The sequence below is a fragment of the Leuresthes tenuis genome, unplaced genomic scaffold (assembly GCF_036924035.1).
Source record: "Leuresthes tenuis unplaced genomic scaffold, fLeuTen1.0.hap1 SCAF_11, whole genome shotgun sequence".
In the NCBI taxonomy this organism is placed as follows: domain Eukaryota; kingdom Metazoa; phylum Chordata; class Actinopteri; order Atheriniformes; family Atherinopsidae; genus Leuresthes; species Leuresthes tenuis.
The window spans coordinates 18,239,997-18,251,272 of record NW_027325365.1 but is presented as its reverse complement, the minus strand read 5'-3'; the positions used below and the strand labels follow the sequence as shown (position 1 = coordinate 18,251,272).

At 41.0% G+C, this 11,276-nt stretch overlaps 2 protein-coding genes across 2 annotated transcripts; both read right to left on the bottom strand.

Annotated features, from left to right (window-relative positions):
- Nucleotides 1-1,075: 1,075 nt before the first annotated feature.
- On the bottom strand, nucleotides 1,076-7,861 carry hspa4b (heat shock protein 4b). The gene is made up of 19 exons (XM_072395890.1): nucleotides 7,568-7,861; nucleotides 6,594-6,651; nucleotides 6,234-6,374; nucleotides 5,900-6,022; nucleotides 5,569-5,668; nucleotides 5,299-5,432; nucleotides 4,966-5,210; nucleotides 4,771-4,847; nucleotides 4,474-4,625; nucleotides 4,253-4,359; nucleotides 4,030-4,163; nucleotides 3,591-3,775; nucleotides 3,237-3,335; nucleotides 2,834-2,989; nucleotides 2,619-2,744; nucleotides 2,397-2,504; nucleotides 2,190-2,309; nucleotides 1,871-2,032; nucleotides 1,076-1,624 (listed from the first exon to the last, which is right to left on the bottom strand). Exons 1-19 carry the CDS (start codon nucleotides 7,672-7,674, stop codon nucleotides 1,418-1,420), a joined length of 2,541 nt encoding a protein of 846 aa, XP_072251991.1. The 5' UTR covers nucleotides 7,675-7,861; the 3' UTR covers nucleotides 1,076-1,417.
- A 1,374-nt stretch (nucleotides 7,862-9,235) lies between these two features.
- uqcrq (ubiquinol-cytochrome c reductase, complex III subunit VII) lies at nucleotides 9,236-10,553 on the bottom strand. Its single transcript, XM_072396445.1, has 3 exons — nucleotides 10,484-10,553; nucleotides 9,711-9,882; nucleotides 9,236-9,391 (listed from the first exon to the last, which is right to left on the bottom strand). The coding sequence occupies exons 2-3, from the start codon at nucleotides 9,862-9,864 to the stop codon at nucleotides 9,297-9,299; spliced, it is 249 nt and encodes an 82-aa protein (XP_072252546.1). The 5' UTR covers nucleotides 9,865-9,882; nucleotides 10,484-10,553; the 3' UTR covers nucleotides 9,236-9,296.
- Nucleotides 10,554-11,276: the final 723 nt, after the last annotated feature.

The following is an 11,276-nucleotide window of genomic DNA, read 5'->3' as shown; positions in this document are numbered from 1 at the left end:
CTTTGCATCTTCATGAATTTTCTTTTTATGTGAGCAGATTTCTTAAGTACCTATGCTGGCTTGGATGCTGTACTGCTGGAAGGACTTCTGATGGTAACTTTGGAAAATATTTTACAACTTTTACGATGCATAACCACGGCAGCAGGAAAGTTGTCAACCTGTTGGAGCAGCTAACTGAGCTTCCCAAAGCCCAAGTAATGTTTAGAATAAGACCTCAAATCAAGATGAGTTGAAGAGGAGACGTCTAGGATGCAGAGCAGGAACAAAATGGAGAAAAAGGTGAAAGTGGTTCAAACCATTTCTCTCTGCGATCATCATGGGAAGTGTGAGATCACTGGAAGATAAAAAAAAAAAGGACAAGCTTCGATCCCTGATGTGGAAACAACAGGCAAACAAGGAAGGCGATATTATTTTTTGTCCAAAAAGACATGGCTGCAGGAATAACTCGAACACCTCTCTACTCAGCTTTAAGACTATACGGGCAGAGATAGAGGTAACAGTGAAGGAGGAGGATTACAGAGCTCGTTAACAACAGATGATGTAATCTGGACATGTCACTGAGAACGAATGTCAGTGCAGCCCGGACAATTCTGCCCATGTTGTCTACTGACAGAGATCACCTGTGTTACCTGCAATGCAATCAGCTAAGATGTTGCCAAGCAACAAAAACACCTACTCCCAATGATGGTGACCTCTGAGATTTCTACCACCGTTTTCTCTCTGCTACTCTTCAACTTTCTACGTTGGTCCGCCAATTCATATTTATTTTTATCTAAAACGATGATATATCTTCTATAATAATTAATACTGCTGCAAAATAAATTACCTTGTGGGGTTGATAAAGTATTACTGAGTTGAAATGTGCCATAAAGTATTTATCTTATTCTTGCTTTTGTAAAAGAAGTAAAAAAAATAGTCTTTAATTTAATAATCCAAACAACTAAAAATGAGTACGATGGAAGTCAACTCTGCATATCAAACGCGCCCAAATTCCCAGAAAAAGTCGAGATGAGAGTGCTAAACTTCAGGTTTCAGTGGCTACTGAACTGCTGGACACCATAACAATAGTGCAAAAGAGTTTCAATCACTTTATTAAAACCATATTGTGACACAGACCAGAACACTTACAGAGCACACAACAGAAATAAATACCATCATGTGTACAGCGCTCATTGTCAAACAGAGTTATTGCAGCTGGCTTTTGATTTAAATCATCCAGAAAGAGATAGGGCATGCTATGTCATCAGACAGAGGTACCGCCATAAGTTGAGCTCAGAGTGCTCAACACCCTGCCTGCTTTTGACTGTGGAGTGCACTTCCTGAAACACTTCACCAGCTCTGATATGCAGCCAGGCTGCATCTCACTCTGACTCTTTTAGCTCCTGTTCAGCTTTGCTTCAGGAGGCATCAGGTTGCTTTAATCAAGGTCCATGTCAGGCTTGCTCTCCGTAGTGTCCGAAGTTGGATTGCCTGTGTTGTCGGTTGCTCCCTTGTCTGCAGTTTCTTCCTGGGCTTTCTCCTGCCCGTTGACGGGACCGTTCTGCTCTGCAGGAGCCTCCTCCTTGGGAGGCTCCACCTTGGGTTTGGGCTTGGTCACAATTGGGTTACAAGCAGAGAACAGCTCCTGGAAATTTACACAAAATATGTTAATTTGCAGTTAAATAAGTGGCATTATAACAATCTTGCATGCGTTACTGTTTATGATGTGCTATTTGAAGCAGACTTCCCACCAGCTGGTGTAGAGTAAATTAATTTAACAATGCATTAACTGCACAGTCCAGCTGAGATACGAGAGGTCCAGATTTATTTCACGTGTACAAGATTCTTTTATTCTCGATTTCCCACATTTGAATCACAATCATTCGCTCACCCTTGTTTTTGCTCGAATGTCTTTGACTTTGAAAGATGGATCCAGTGTGAGGCTCTGCTTGCTTTGCTGGTTCATGGCACTGTTCATCCAGATCATGGTATCGCTGGTCTGTTTGTCCACTTTGCTGACATCCGCTTCATCTAAATGGTCGTACTGCTCATCCTGGAAAACAAAGGCAAGCAGCAAAGGTAGTATGACGACAAGCGGTTTAAGTTTTTTGTAGACTTGTGTCATTTTAAAAAATTATTTGATGAAATGTTGAGTAAAAACTCAATGATGCGAGTGGTAAAACTATGTCACTAAAAGCTTTTAGTCTTACCTTCATTTTGTAGGCCTCAACAAATTTCATGTACTGTTGAATTTGCTTCCCCAGCTCATCAAAAGCTTTGGGTCTCTCTTCAGCCTCCATATACCTCTCCTGGATCGGCTGGCCGAGTTTCTACACAGCACATACAGCAGTTAAAAAACAAATCTGACAAATCTGTGGACTGGGGGAGGGAGGAGAGAGTTATCCGAGCAATATTACCTTCAACTCTGCCAGCTTGTCAATGTACACCTGCTTGGGTTGGTCCTCTCCATCTTCATAAAGCCAGTTTTCAGTGTCCTCCAGCTTTAATGACAAAGCGTCTCGATCCTAAAGAACAAAAACAATTGCACGGTTTGTCAGAGAAATCATTTCTGCAGAGTTTTCCAAACACGGATCCCATCTGCCGTCTCGATAACGACACGGTGGCTGACATCAACTCACAGATTCACCGACAAACTTCTCCAGCATCCCGTGCAGTTTGTCCCTCATGTCGTACACGTACTCCTCCACATAATTCTTGGCATCGTTCCTCTCCTTCTCCAGCTTGTCCTGCATGATCATCTTCCCCTGAAGAGAATCCAAAAAAAGAAAGTGTGGCTGCAGAACAAGGTGGCGGTCTGAAGGTGGGATTTGTGTAAAACTGAAAATGTAGTTACCTCATTTTCTACGAAAAGATTGAGCATGTCGTTTGCAAGCTGCCACTGTGGACTGTTTTCAATTGGAAGATCCAGCACTTTTGTTTTAACTTTGGCCTTTTTGGCTTGTGGGGGCTGGTCAGACTTCTTCTCACCTTTGCCCTCTTCTGTGCTAGTCTAAAAAGAAAACGGATTTAAAATTTTATTCAACATAAACAGATAAGATAAGTCACCCCAGGATGTGCTACAGGTGCCGGTTTGCTGCATCAATACTGTATTAGAACTTGTTTACTTTCTCTGAAAAGTGGTCTGACATGAAAAAAAAACTGTTTTTGAGACAATAATTAGTTGCTCTGTGGTAAACTGCCATCCAAATGTCTAGTCCAAGAACATACAAAGATGAACAAAAAACAGAGCATCTCACCTCCATCTCTTCGTTCTCTGGTGGCGTCTTCTCTTCGGTTTCTTTCTGAGCATCAACCTGAGGCGGCTGCTGCTGCTCCTGATCGGTCTGCATCTTGCTCTGTTGAGGGCCAAAAACATTTGTCTCGCATGAGGCGATGAAGTTATAACAAGATAACAAACACTAAAGAGTCAGCGAAAAGGGTGAGATGCATAACACGAGTCACTACTCCGTCTACAAATACAAGTATGAGAATTTTGGTCTGCATCGCCCATCTCTATAGACAGCTCACAAATATCTCCTGTTCACTGGTACTTAGGGCTTCTTTAAAAAGGGAAAAACGATCAGAGAAGGGCACTTGTTTGGCCGAGGTACCTCTCCATCTTTGTCAGCGGCCTGATCAGTTTCCATCGGTTCCTCCGTCTCATCAGACTTCTGCACTTCAACCAGAGAGGCACTGGACACACTGAAGATACCGTGAATGTTCACCCGCACCTTGACTTTCACCTTTGAGCTCTCTCCAGAGGCTTGTGGGACAACTTTCTGGATCAGGAACTTACCTGTTGGAAAGGGAAACGGTAAGTAGGGAAAACTAACTCAAAGTCCTCTCTTAATGTTGGTGAAGGAATGTTATAGGACTTTGCTCATGGTTATGAAACCAGTTATTTGTCAAGGAGTCTGTGGAACAAACTGGTTTTCAAAAACATGGCAGGATGCTAATTTTGCTCTGCGTCTGCTGGATGGATAGAACTGTTTTTTTTCCTTCTTTTAAAAAAAAAAAAAATCACTGCAGATAAAAGTTTTAGTTTCTTACCGATGCTGGGATCAGGATAAGGCAGCTCATTAGGACAACAGTAGTAGGCCTCCAAAGAGAAAGGCTCTTTGCGGTAGAAGGTCAGCACTTTGGAGAAGGGTGCGGCATGGTTCTTTGGGAATACCTCACAATCACTGAGAAAACAAAACATCACGGTTACATTAACTAGCCTGGAACTATTTCAACTATTCAATGAACTAAAAGTTGGTTGGTTTTCTTATACCTTACACCTTCCTCTGCAGCGGAATGCCACTTCAAAGAGATTGGATATGGAACAACCTCTGTGATGGAGAATTCACGGACTTTGAAGGCAGGAGACAGTATGGCGCACTGTGGGAGTAAACACGGTCTCATTAAACACATCAACAGATGCTAACAAGCGATGGTTTTCTGGAAGGCTACACGTGGGGCGTGGTTTAGATGCAAGGCCAGAGTGTGATGTACCTGCAGGGCACATCCTCTAGCCACAGCTTCATCTGCATTCAGTGTGGTGCTCAATTCTTTCCCAAAGAATTTGCTGATTCTCTCTTTGACAGCGGGGATCCTGGAAGCTCCACCGACTATTTCAACTGCATAGATGTCGTCCTTCTTCAGTTCTGATGGGAGAAATTTTTCATTTTTTTTAAATCTGATTAAATATTACCCACATTAAAAGCTTATCTTTCTGAATCAAGTCAACAGGACAGCAAAGGATTTAAGTAAGAATTTAAAAAAAAAAACCTTCAGCACAATTATACTTACTGGCATGTTCCAACAAGCTGTGGAGGGGAGGCTCTACTCGGGTCAAAATATCTGCACACATCTCTTCAAACTGACCCCTTGTGCAAAAGAAAGCAGAAGCACGACTTGAGCTTTTTAAAGGAAAACTGATATCATCACTCAGCAGATGATGAACAGTGCATTCAAGCAGCAACAGATGGTTTGTGGTTCGTCTACCTGTTCATCTTCCCAGTGACATCGATGTCATTCATGAAGCACTCGATGTTTAGAGGCAAGTCAGAGGAGTTGGCACTCATCAGTTTCTTCAGTTTTTCAGACTCCTGATAGAGCCTAACCAGAGCCCTGGGCTTAGTCTTGACATCGAGCTTGTACTTCTTGCCAAATTCCTCGCAGAAATACTTGACAATTACCTCATCAAAATCTTTCCCTCCCAACTGTGGGTCACAGGCTGTAGCGAGGACCTGAGGGGTAGGAGGTGGTCAGGAGGATGAAACAAAGCTAATTATAGACTGCTAAAGCAAGCACGGTGTGTTGATTTTTGCTACGCACCTTGAGTTTGCCCTTATTAAACGCACACACTGATGTCTGGTATCCAGAGTGACCAAGGTCCACAAAAACCACATTCCTGGCCTTCTCTTCAGGAGCAGGGAGATCCTGTTTATAAATTCCATATGCCAAGGCAACTGTAAGGAAAGTTGTGAAATAATTAATCCAGTACCTAAGAACTGGAGCCCATGTTTATTATTATGACTCCTTCATTTTAGTGTGCGTGGAGTCCAACAATCGGTAACATTCTTGCCTAAAAATCCCAGTACAGACCTGCAGTTGTCTCATTCATGAGCCTCAGGCAGTTGAGTCCAGCAATCTGAGCGGCATCTACCACTGATCTCCTCTCAGCATCGGTGTAGTAGCATGGAACCTGGTTACAACAGAAAAACATTTACAATGGTACAAAAAACAAAAAAAAAGGTCGCTAAACTTTGTAAAATACACAAGCTATGCTGAACAGACTCCATCCTCTCAGACGACATTTGCAATTCTGCTAACTTGGCACATAAAGTCCAATTCAGGGCAAGTCTAATCAAGCGAATACACCTGGAAGGGGATGGGTGTGTCGGGCCTGAAAGTTTTACAAAGACTGCGTACTTACAGACACAACACAGTCCGCCACAGGCTTCTTCAGTGCATGCTCCGCCGTCTCCTTCAGCTTGGTCAGCAGCATGGCAGTGACCTGCTCAATGCTGAACACCTTCTCCTCCTCCATGTACATCACCTTTGGTAACAAATATACAAGCGTAAAGCATTGCAGAGTGATAACAGGCTCAAGACCACCAACGTCAACCATATCTGAGCAATATTTGGGAGTTACTGGTATTGCAGGAATAATGATGCCTTTTGCAGAACGCTCAGGGTATTTGAGCAACAAAAAAGATGAAACCGTAGCTTTCAAGTCTGCTGTGGATGGAACCTCCCTCTGTTTTTACCTTGATGCCTGTTGTTCCTGTGGGCATTTGTGCAATATCGTAGACCAGGCCATTTTTGAGGGACTGCACATACGGATCCAAAAATGCTCTGCCATGAAATCTCTTGAACCCTTGGACTGTGTTCTTGCAGTTTGTGACGACCTGTTCAGACAAACACAAAACCTCTCCAAATAAGGACTCGTACAGCCAAACTGAGCTGTGAGTTTATATCTCGAATGCTTATTCTGTGTCGGTGATTGACTGAGTGTACCCATGTTTGGCATTATTCCCACTCAATGAACTATGAAAACATCAATAGTTCTTTTGTCAGGTTATTTATCACATACCCTGTAGCCTGGCAGCTTGTCGGGGTTAACATACCTGGCTTTTTGCAGCTGCACCAATAGATCGATTCCGGGGACCAAATGAAACACATGCTCTGCAGACAAAAAACGCAATTAGTTTAGTTCTCTCAGGTGAACCTCATTTTCATCTTGTTTTTATTTCCCCAATAGCACAGCTCTGTATCTTTCCTGATAGACATTTACACATATTAGCAATGTTTACTGTTAATACGAGTTTGGGTTCCAGTGGCCCTGAGGAGCAAAACAACAAATAAACCCAAAAAAATTAATTAAATAAAAGAAAATTAAAAAAAATCATCTCACAAAGCACAACCAAAATCTAAAACGGCAATGAAGAAGCTAATTCATAAAGCAACAAAACAAAAAAAGCACAACAGCGAAGGAAAGCAAGATTGTGTCAAAAGATTGAAAGGCCGTCATGCTTCCTTTCAGTTTCTTTTTTTTTTTTTAATTATTGTCGTTGCTGACGAGATTTGTGATATTTTGCTGAGTAATACATTTTGATGTGTCCACCTTTGAGACACAGTAACGATGCACTTGTTTATCGACTCCCTCTATAGACTATTATTGGTCTGACAATAAAGCACAATGGACTGATAAGCCGCTTTGAGAGCCAGGAAGCAACCGGCCTCCTCTCATCATGTGCCCATTCACGCCTGCACTGCATCAGTCACCTGACTGGGCGGCTCAATCATCACTCTCTAGATTATCTATCATAGTTAGTATCCACAAAAAGGCTAACAGCAATGTGAAATTGTGAAAGGCTTCTTTATAATCGAATAATTTCCAGCTAGGTAGCGTTAGCTTTAGCACTCACATGCACTTTCCTGTTGTGAAATTTGTTAGCGTGCTAACAAGCTAGGTAGCAATGTTAGCTTCCCCGAATATCATGATAAACGTGAAAAGAAGACTTATTCACACTCAGTGCCTGCTATCAGCGCGGACAATATGACATAAATCATAAACGAGGACGTGACTAGTCATACTTACGGTGTACATCGATCGCTGTATTCATTAGCGACAGTTTCAATCCCTCCGGCTCTGGCTACTGCTACATAGCAGTTCATAAACCCGACGTCAAACCCTACAACTGACATCGTCACTAGCTAACTAATCGTTGTTGAATACTAAGGAAAAACAAAAATATAGTCAAGTGCGAAAGGCGACAGCAGCAACTACGGTGGCTTCCAGTCAATGGACGGTGATCCACCCTTGTTCTTGTTCCATGAAACTGGGCAGCAGCAGCATGCGGTGCGCCGGTGAGATGCGTGAGAGCATTCAGGAATTTTCTGACAGTCGTTCAACCAATAGCGTGCCGCCGCAGAGACGCGCCAGACCTCGCTACCATGCGCCACCTACTGGTCAGAAACAACATTACCAGAAGGCAGGTATCTTCCCACCTGAAATTTGAATGCTTTATGAAAACGGATGGAGAAGTAAAACGATTCATTTTTTTAAAAAGTTACATCAAATATATGATTGTTAGAAATTACATTAATTCTCCACTGATTTGTTCCAAGTGTCCTGATGTTTTAGGTAAATTCTTGTTTGTTTCTGCGTCACAGATTAATCATTGTTAATCATTTTAAATGAGAAAACCTCTCACGTTACACTACATAACGAATGCGCAGGGTTTTGTCTTTTTTACGGCTGAACTTAAGTGGTCCATAGTCCTAACCCCTTATACGTATACTCGAAAGTTGCCAGAGCCCCCCCTAACCCACCTATTTTTTGTTTTGCTCAGGAAACATCCAGTCTTACAGAGTACCGACACTATAAAGTTGTAATGCGCTTCGTGGCAGTTTTGGTTTAGACAGTTTGATCGAACCAAGTGTCAAGATTGAATAATCAACATGTAGTTTGCTGGTACTGAAAATATTTTAACACATTCACAGAAGTTTTCCACAGCCCAAAGGCTTACATTCACAATAAAAAAAAACCCATTACACTGTAAATTTTATCCAGTAACTGATTCATAAACAAAGCATTTCTATCAATTATGAATTCAAAGCAATCTTTGCAATGACAGAAACCGTGAATGAGGATACTGTCATATCACCATCGTTGTGCTCCATTAAAACAAATGTATCCCCCAAAACACCCGACAGGAGATAGGAGTGGTGCATTTGTTAAAACAATCTGCCTTCTTCACTTTTATAATCCGCTTGTTTATAATCAATGTATTTATTTGATGTTCTTAACCTAAAAAGGACTGTTTCCAAAAATGTTGATAAGATCAAGTATTAACTGAAAAAGCCTCAGAAAGGGAGGCTCAGTGGCATAATGTAGACCACCTGGATTATCATTGCTACACCTCAAGTTAGTGAAAAAAAAAAATATTCACACTCTTGCTGCGACCTGTTCTCCCACTGCCATTTGGTGAGAGACAAATATCTGTTTTCATACAACCAGACTACTGAGTGGTTTCTTCTAGCCGAGTGTTTGTGCAATTCACCTCCGAAAAAACTGAAATGACTGTCATTTAGCACATATACTCCTTAGTACTTGAGTAGAAGCATTGTAGTTTAACAGAATGTAGTAATCATATTAAAAAATATAGGTAGTTAAATATCAAATCAAGCCTGTATTACCTCAGTATTAATAAACTGTAGAAGAACAGCGGTAGTCTGACACCAAATGATCAAATAAATGAGGATATTTAAATATTGTTCATCTTTATTGGTTACATGTTGAGTTGCAGATGCACGGAGGCAGAAGTTCATTCCTCGCTTTCAAAGTCAGCGGGATTCTTTCTCTTGCCCTGCTGATGGACACTGTTGCCCCAGGTGTAGGTCAGATACATGAGGGTCATAGCTGCAAAAAAATCATCACAAAGCAAATTAACAGGAGCTTGGCGCTTTATTGGATCTATGCAACTGAGCTTTAGTGTGCAAAAAAAACCCCTGAAATTTAAAAAGTACAATAAGGTCAAGTATATTAATATATTACATTTATTCAGTGGAAAACACAGACTCATTCAATACACACAGCTCATAGAACATCCCAGCTGACCTTTATATTCAATGATAATCCTTTTTCATTCACATAATGAGCTGGTGTCAATTTATTTCTCGTGTATCAGCTTGAGATTTGATCAAATATCAAAATGCTGTATGAAAATGTGACAACTTACGAGGGGCAACCTTGAAGAAGGAAGCTGTGAACCTTCGCCAAACATTGGGAATTCCCTTTGAGAAGTAGTTGGGGAAAGCCCTCTGCTCAAAGGGGGATATGCTGTAGGTTATGATGTGCCTGACCTTGGCCAAGTCTCCAAAGTGGCGGCCCATGATCACCGGAGAGCTGATCTGAAGATATGAAGAACAGGATCATTATAAACAGAGGCCATCACACACAAACTCAATTATTAGAATTTAGAGTGACAATGTTCACACAATTATCATTATTTAGCATGATTGGTTAAACGTTACATTATCACGTTTGTGTGTTAAATTAACTACAATTGTTTCTGTATCTGGCGGTTCTGACTATGCTCAGTTTGTCTGTTTAACAGATAGGCTAACTCTTGTAACATATTATATATATCTGAAGCTTTTTAAAATGCAAAATGCATGTAGAACGTTAGTAATAATATAATAAATAAGTTTATTTTACAATATAAGTTACTTGTGACCAATAGGCTAGGAGTCGAAAATGTGTCTTTTATTACGAAACAACGCTAGCCGCGTTGAAAGTTAGCATAACAGACTAGCATCATGAAGCTAACAGCTAAGGTACAAACAGACCTTAAAACATTTCCGTAACTAACGAGCAAACGTGGCTGTTTGATCAAATGTTACCCAGGATAGCTCAGTTGTACTGTAATAAGTGCTAAATTCACAAATACGTCGACATTAAAACCTGATACAATAAAAGATTACGCATATAAATCGTGACATTGACACTTACCGTCCTGGTTTCCTCACAGTCGTGTTTCTATAGAAAGTTCCGGTCGGTGTCCTTCAGTTTTATGCTGGCGTCGGTCGTTTGTGAAGACCGGGAAACATTAGCGCCATCTGGCGGACCGGAGCTTTGATGGGGTTCAGCACCAAAATCCGTGCTGAACATTGGAGATATTGAAGCTGCCACTAAGAATTACAGGGACTGAGGCATGTGAGATGCATCACAACTTGGCTTCAATGTTTGTACTTGTAAAGCAGAATTTCTACATTGTGTAATTGTTTTACTTTTGCATTGCATAGCTTAACCACTCTTCATGCATGCAAGTTCAATCATTAGGCAACTGAGAATTGTGACCTAATAATTTCTATGCACATTTTCAACCCAAAACCACATAAGCTCAGATGAATTTTCGGGTAAAATCTATATTGCTTATGAGAGACAGTGTGTCTTAAAGAGAATAACACTTGATAGGAGGAGTGCAATTATTATGCAGCTTTATTAGCTCAGGCAGAGTAGGCAAATCAGGACCAGGAGTGAATAAGATTCAGGCTGGGCTATGGACAACAAATACTCAAAATGACAGCATCTATGCACAATTTTTTTTTCTTTTTTAATTTTCAAACTTTTCAGAGAAGGCTTACATATTTCATTATTTTGCACATTCTTAAGCTGAGCACAGACACACAGTGAATTCATCCAAATTGCATAAATGACATGATATGCATTTAGTCACATTTAACTGATACAAATACAAGCATGTAGTCAGTTCACATGTATGTGGTCACTTAGTGACCAGAAG

Coding starts and splice junctions, on each gene's coding strand:
- uqcrq (XM_072396445.1), bottom strand. CDS start 9,864: ATGGGCCGCCACTTTGGAGACTTGGCCAAGGTCAGGCACATCATAACC. Junction 9,392..9,710: donor CTTCTTCAAGGTTGCCCCTC/GTAAGTTGTCAC, acceptor ATTTTTTTGCAG/CTATGACCCTCATGTATCTG.
- hspa4b (XM_072395890.1), bottom strand. CDS start 7,674: ATGTCAGTTGTAGGGTTTGACGTCGGGTTTATGAACTGCTATGTAGCA. Junction 6,375..6,593: donor GTGCAGCTGCAAAAAGCCAG/GTATGTTAACCC, acceptor TTGTCTGAACAG/GTCGTCACAAACTGCAAGAA. Junction 4,164..4,252: donor GCTGCAGAGGAAGGTGTAAG/GTATAAGAAAAC, acceptor TTGTTTTCTCAG/TGATTGTGAGGTATTCCCAA.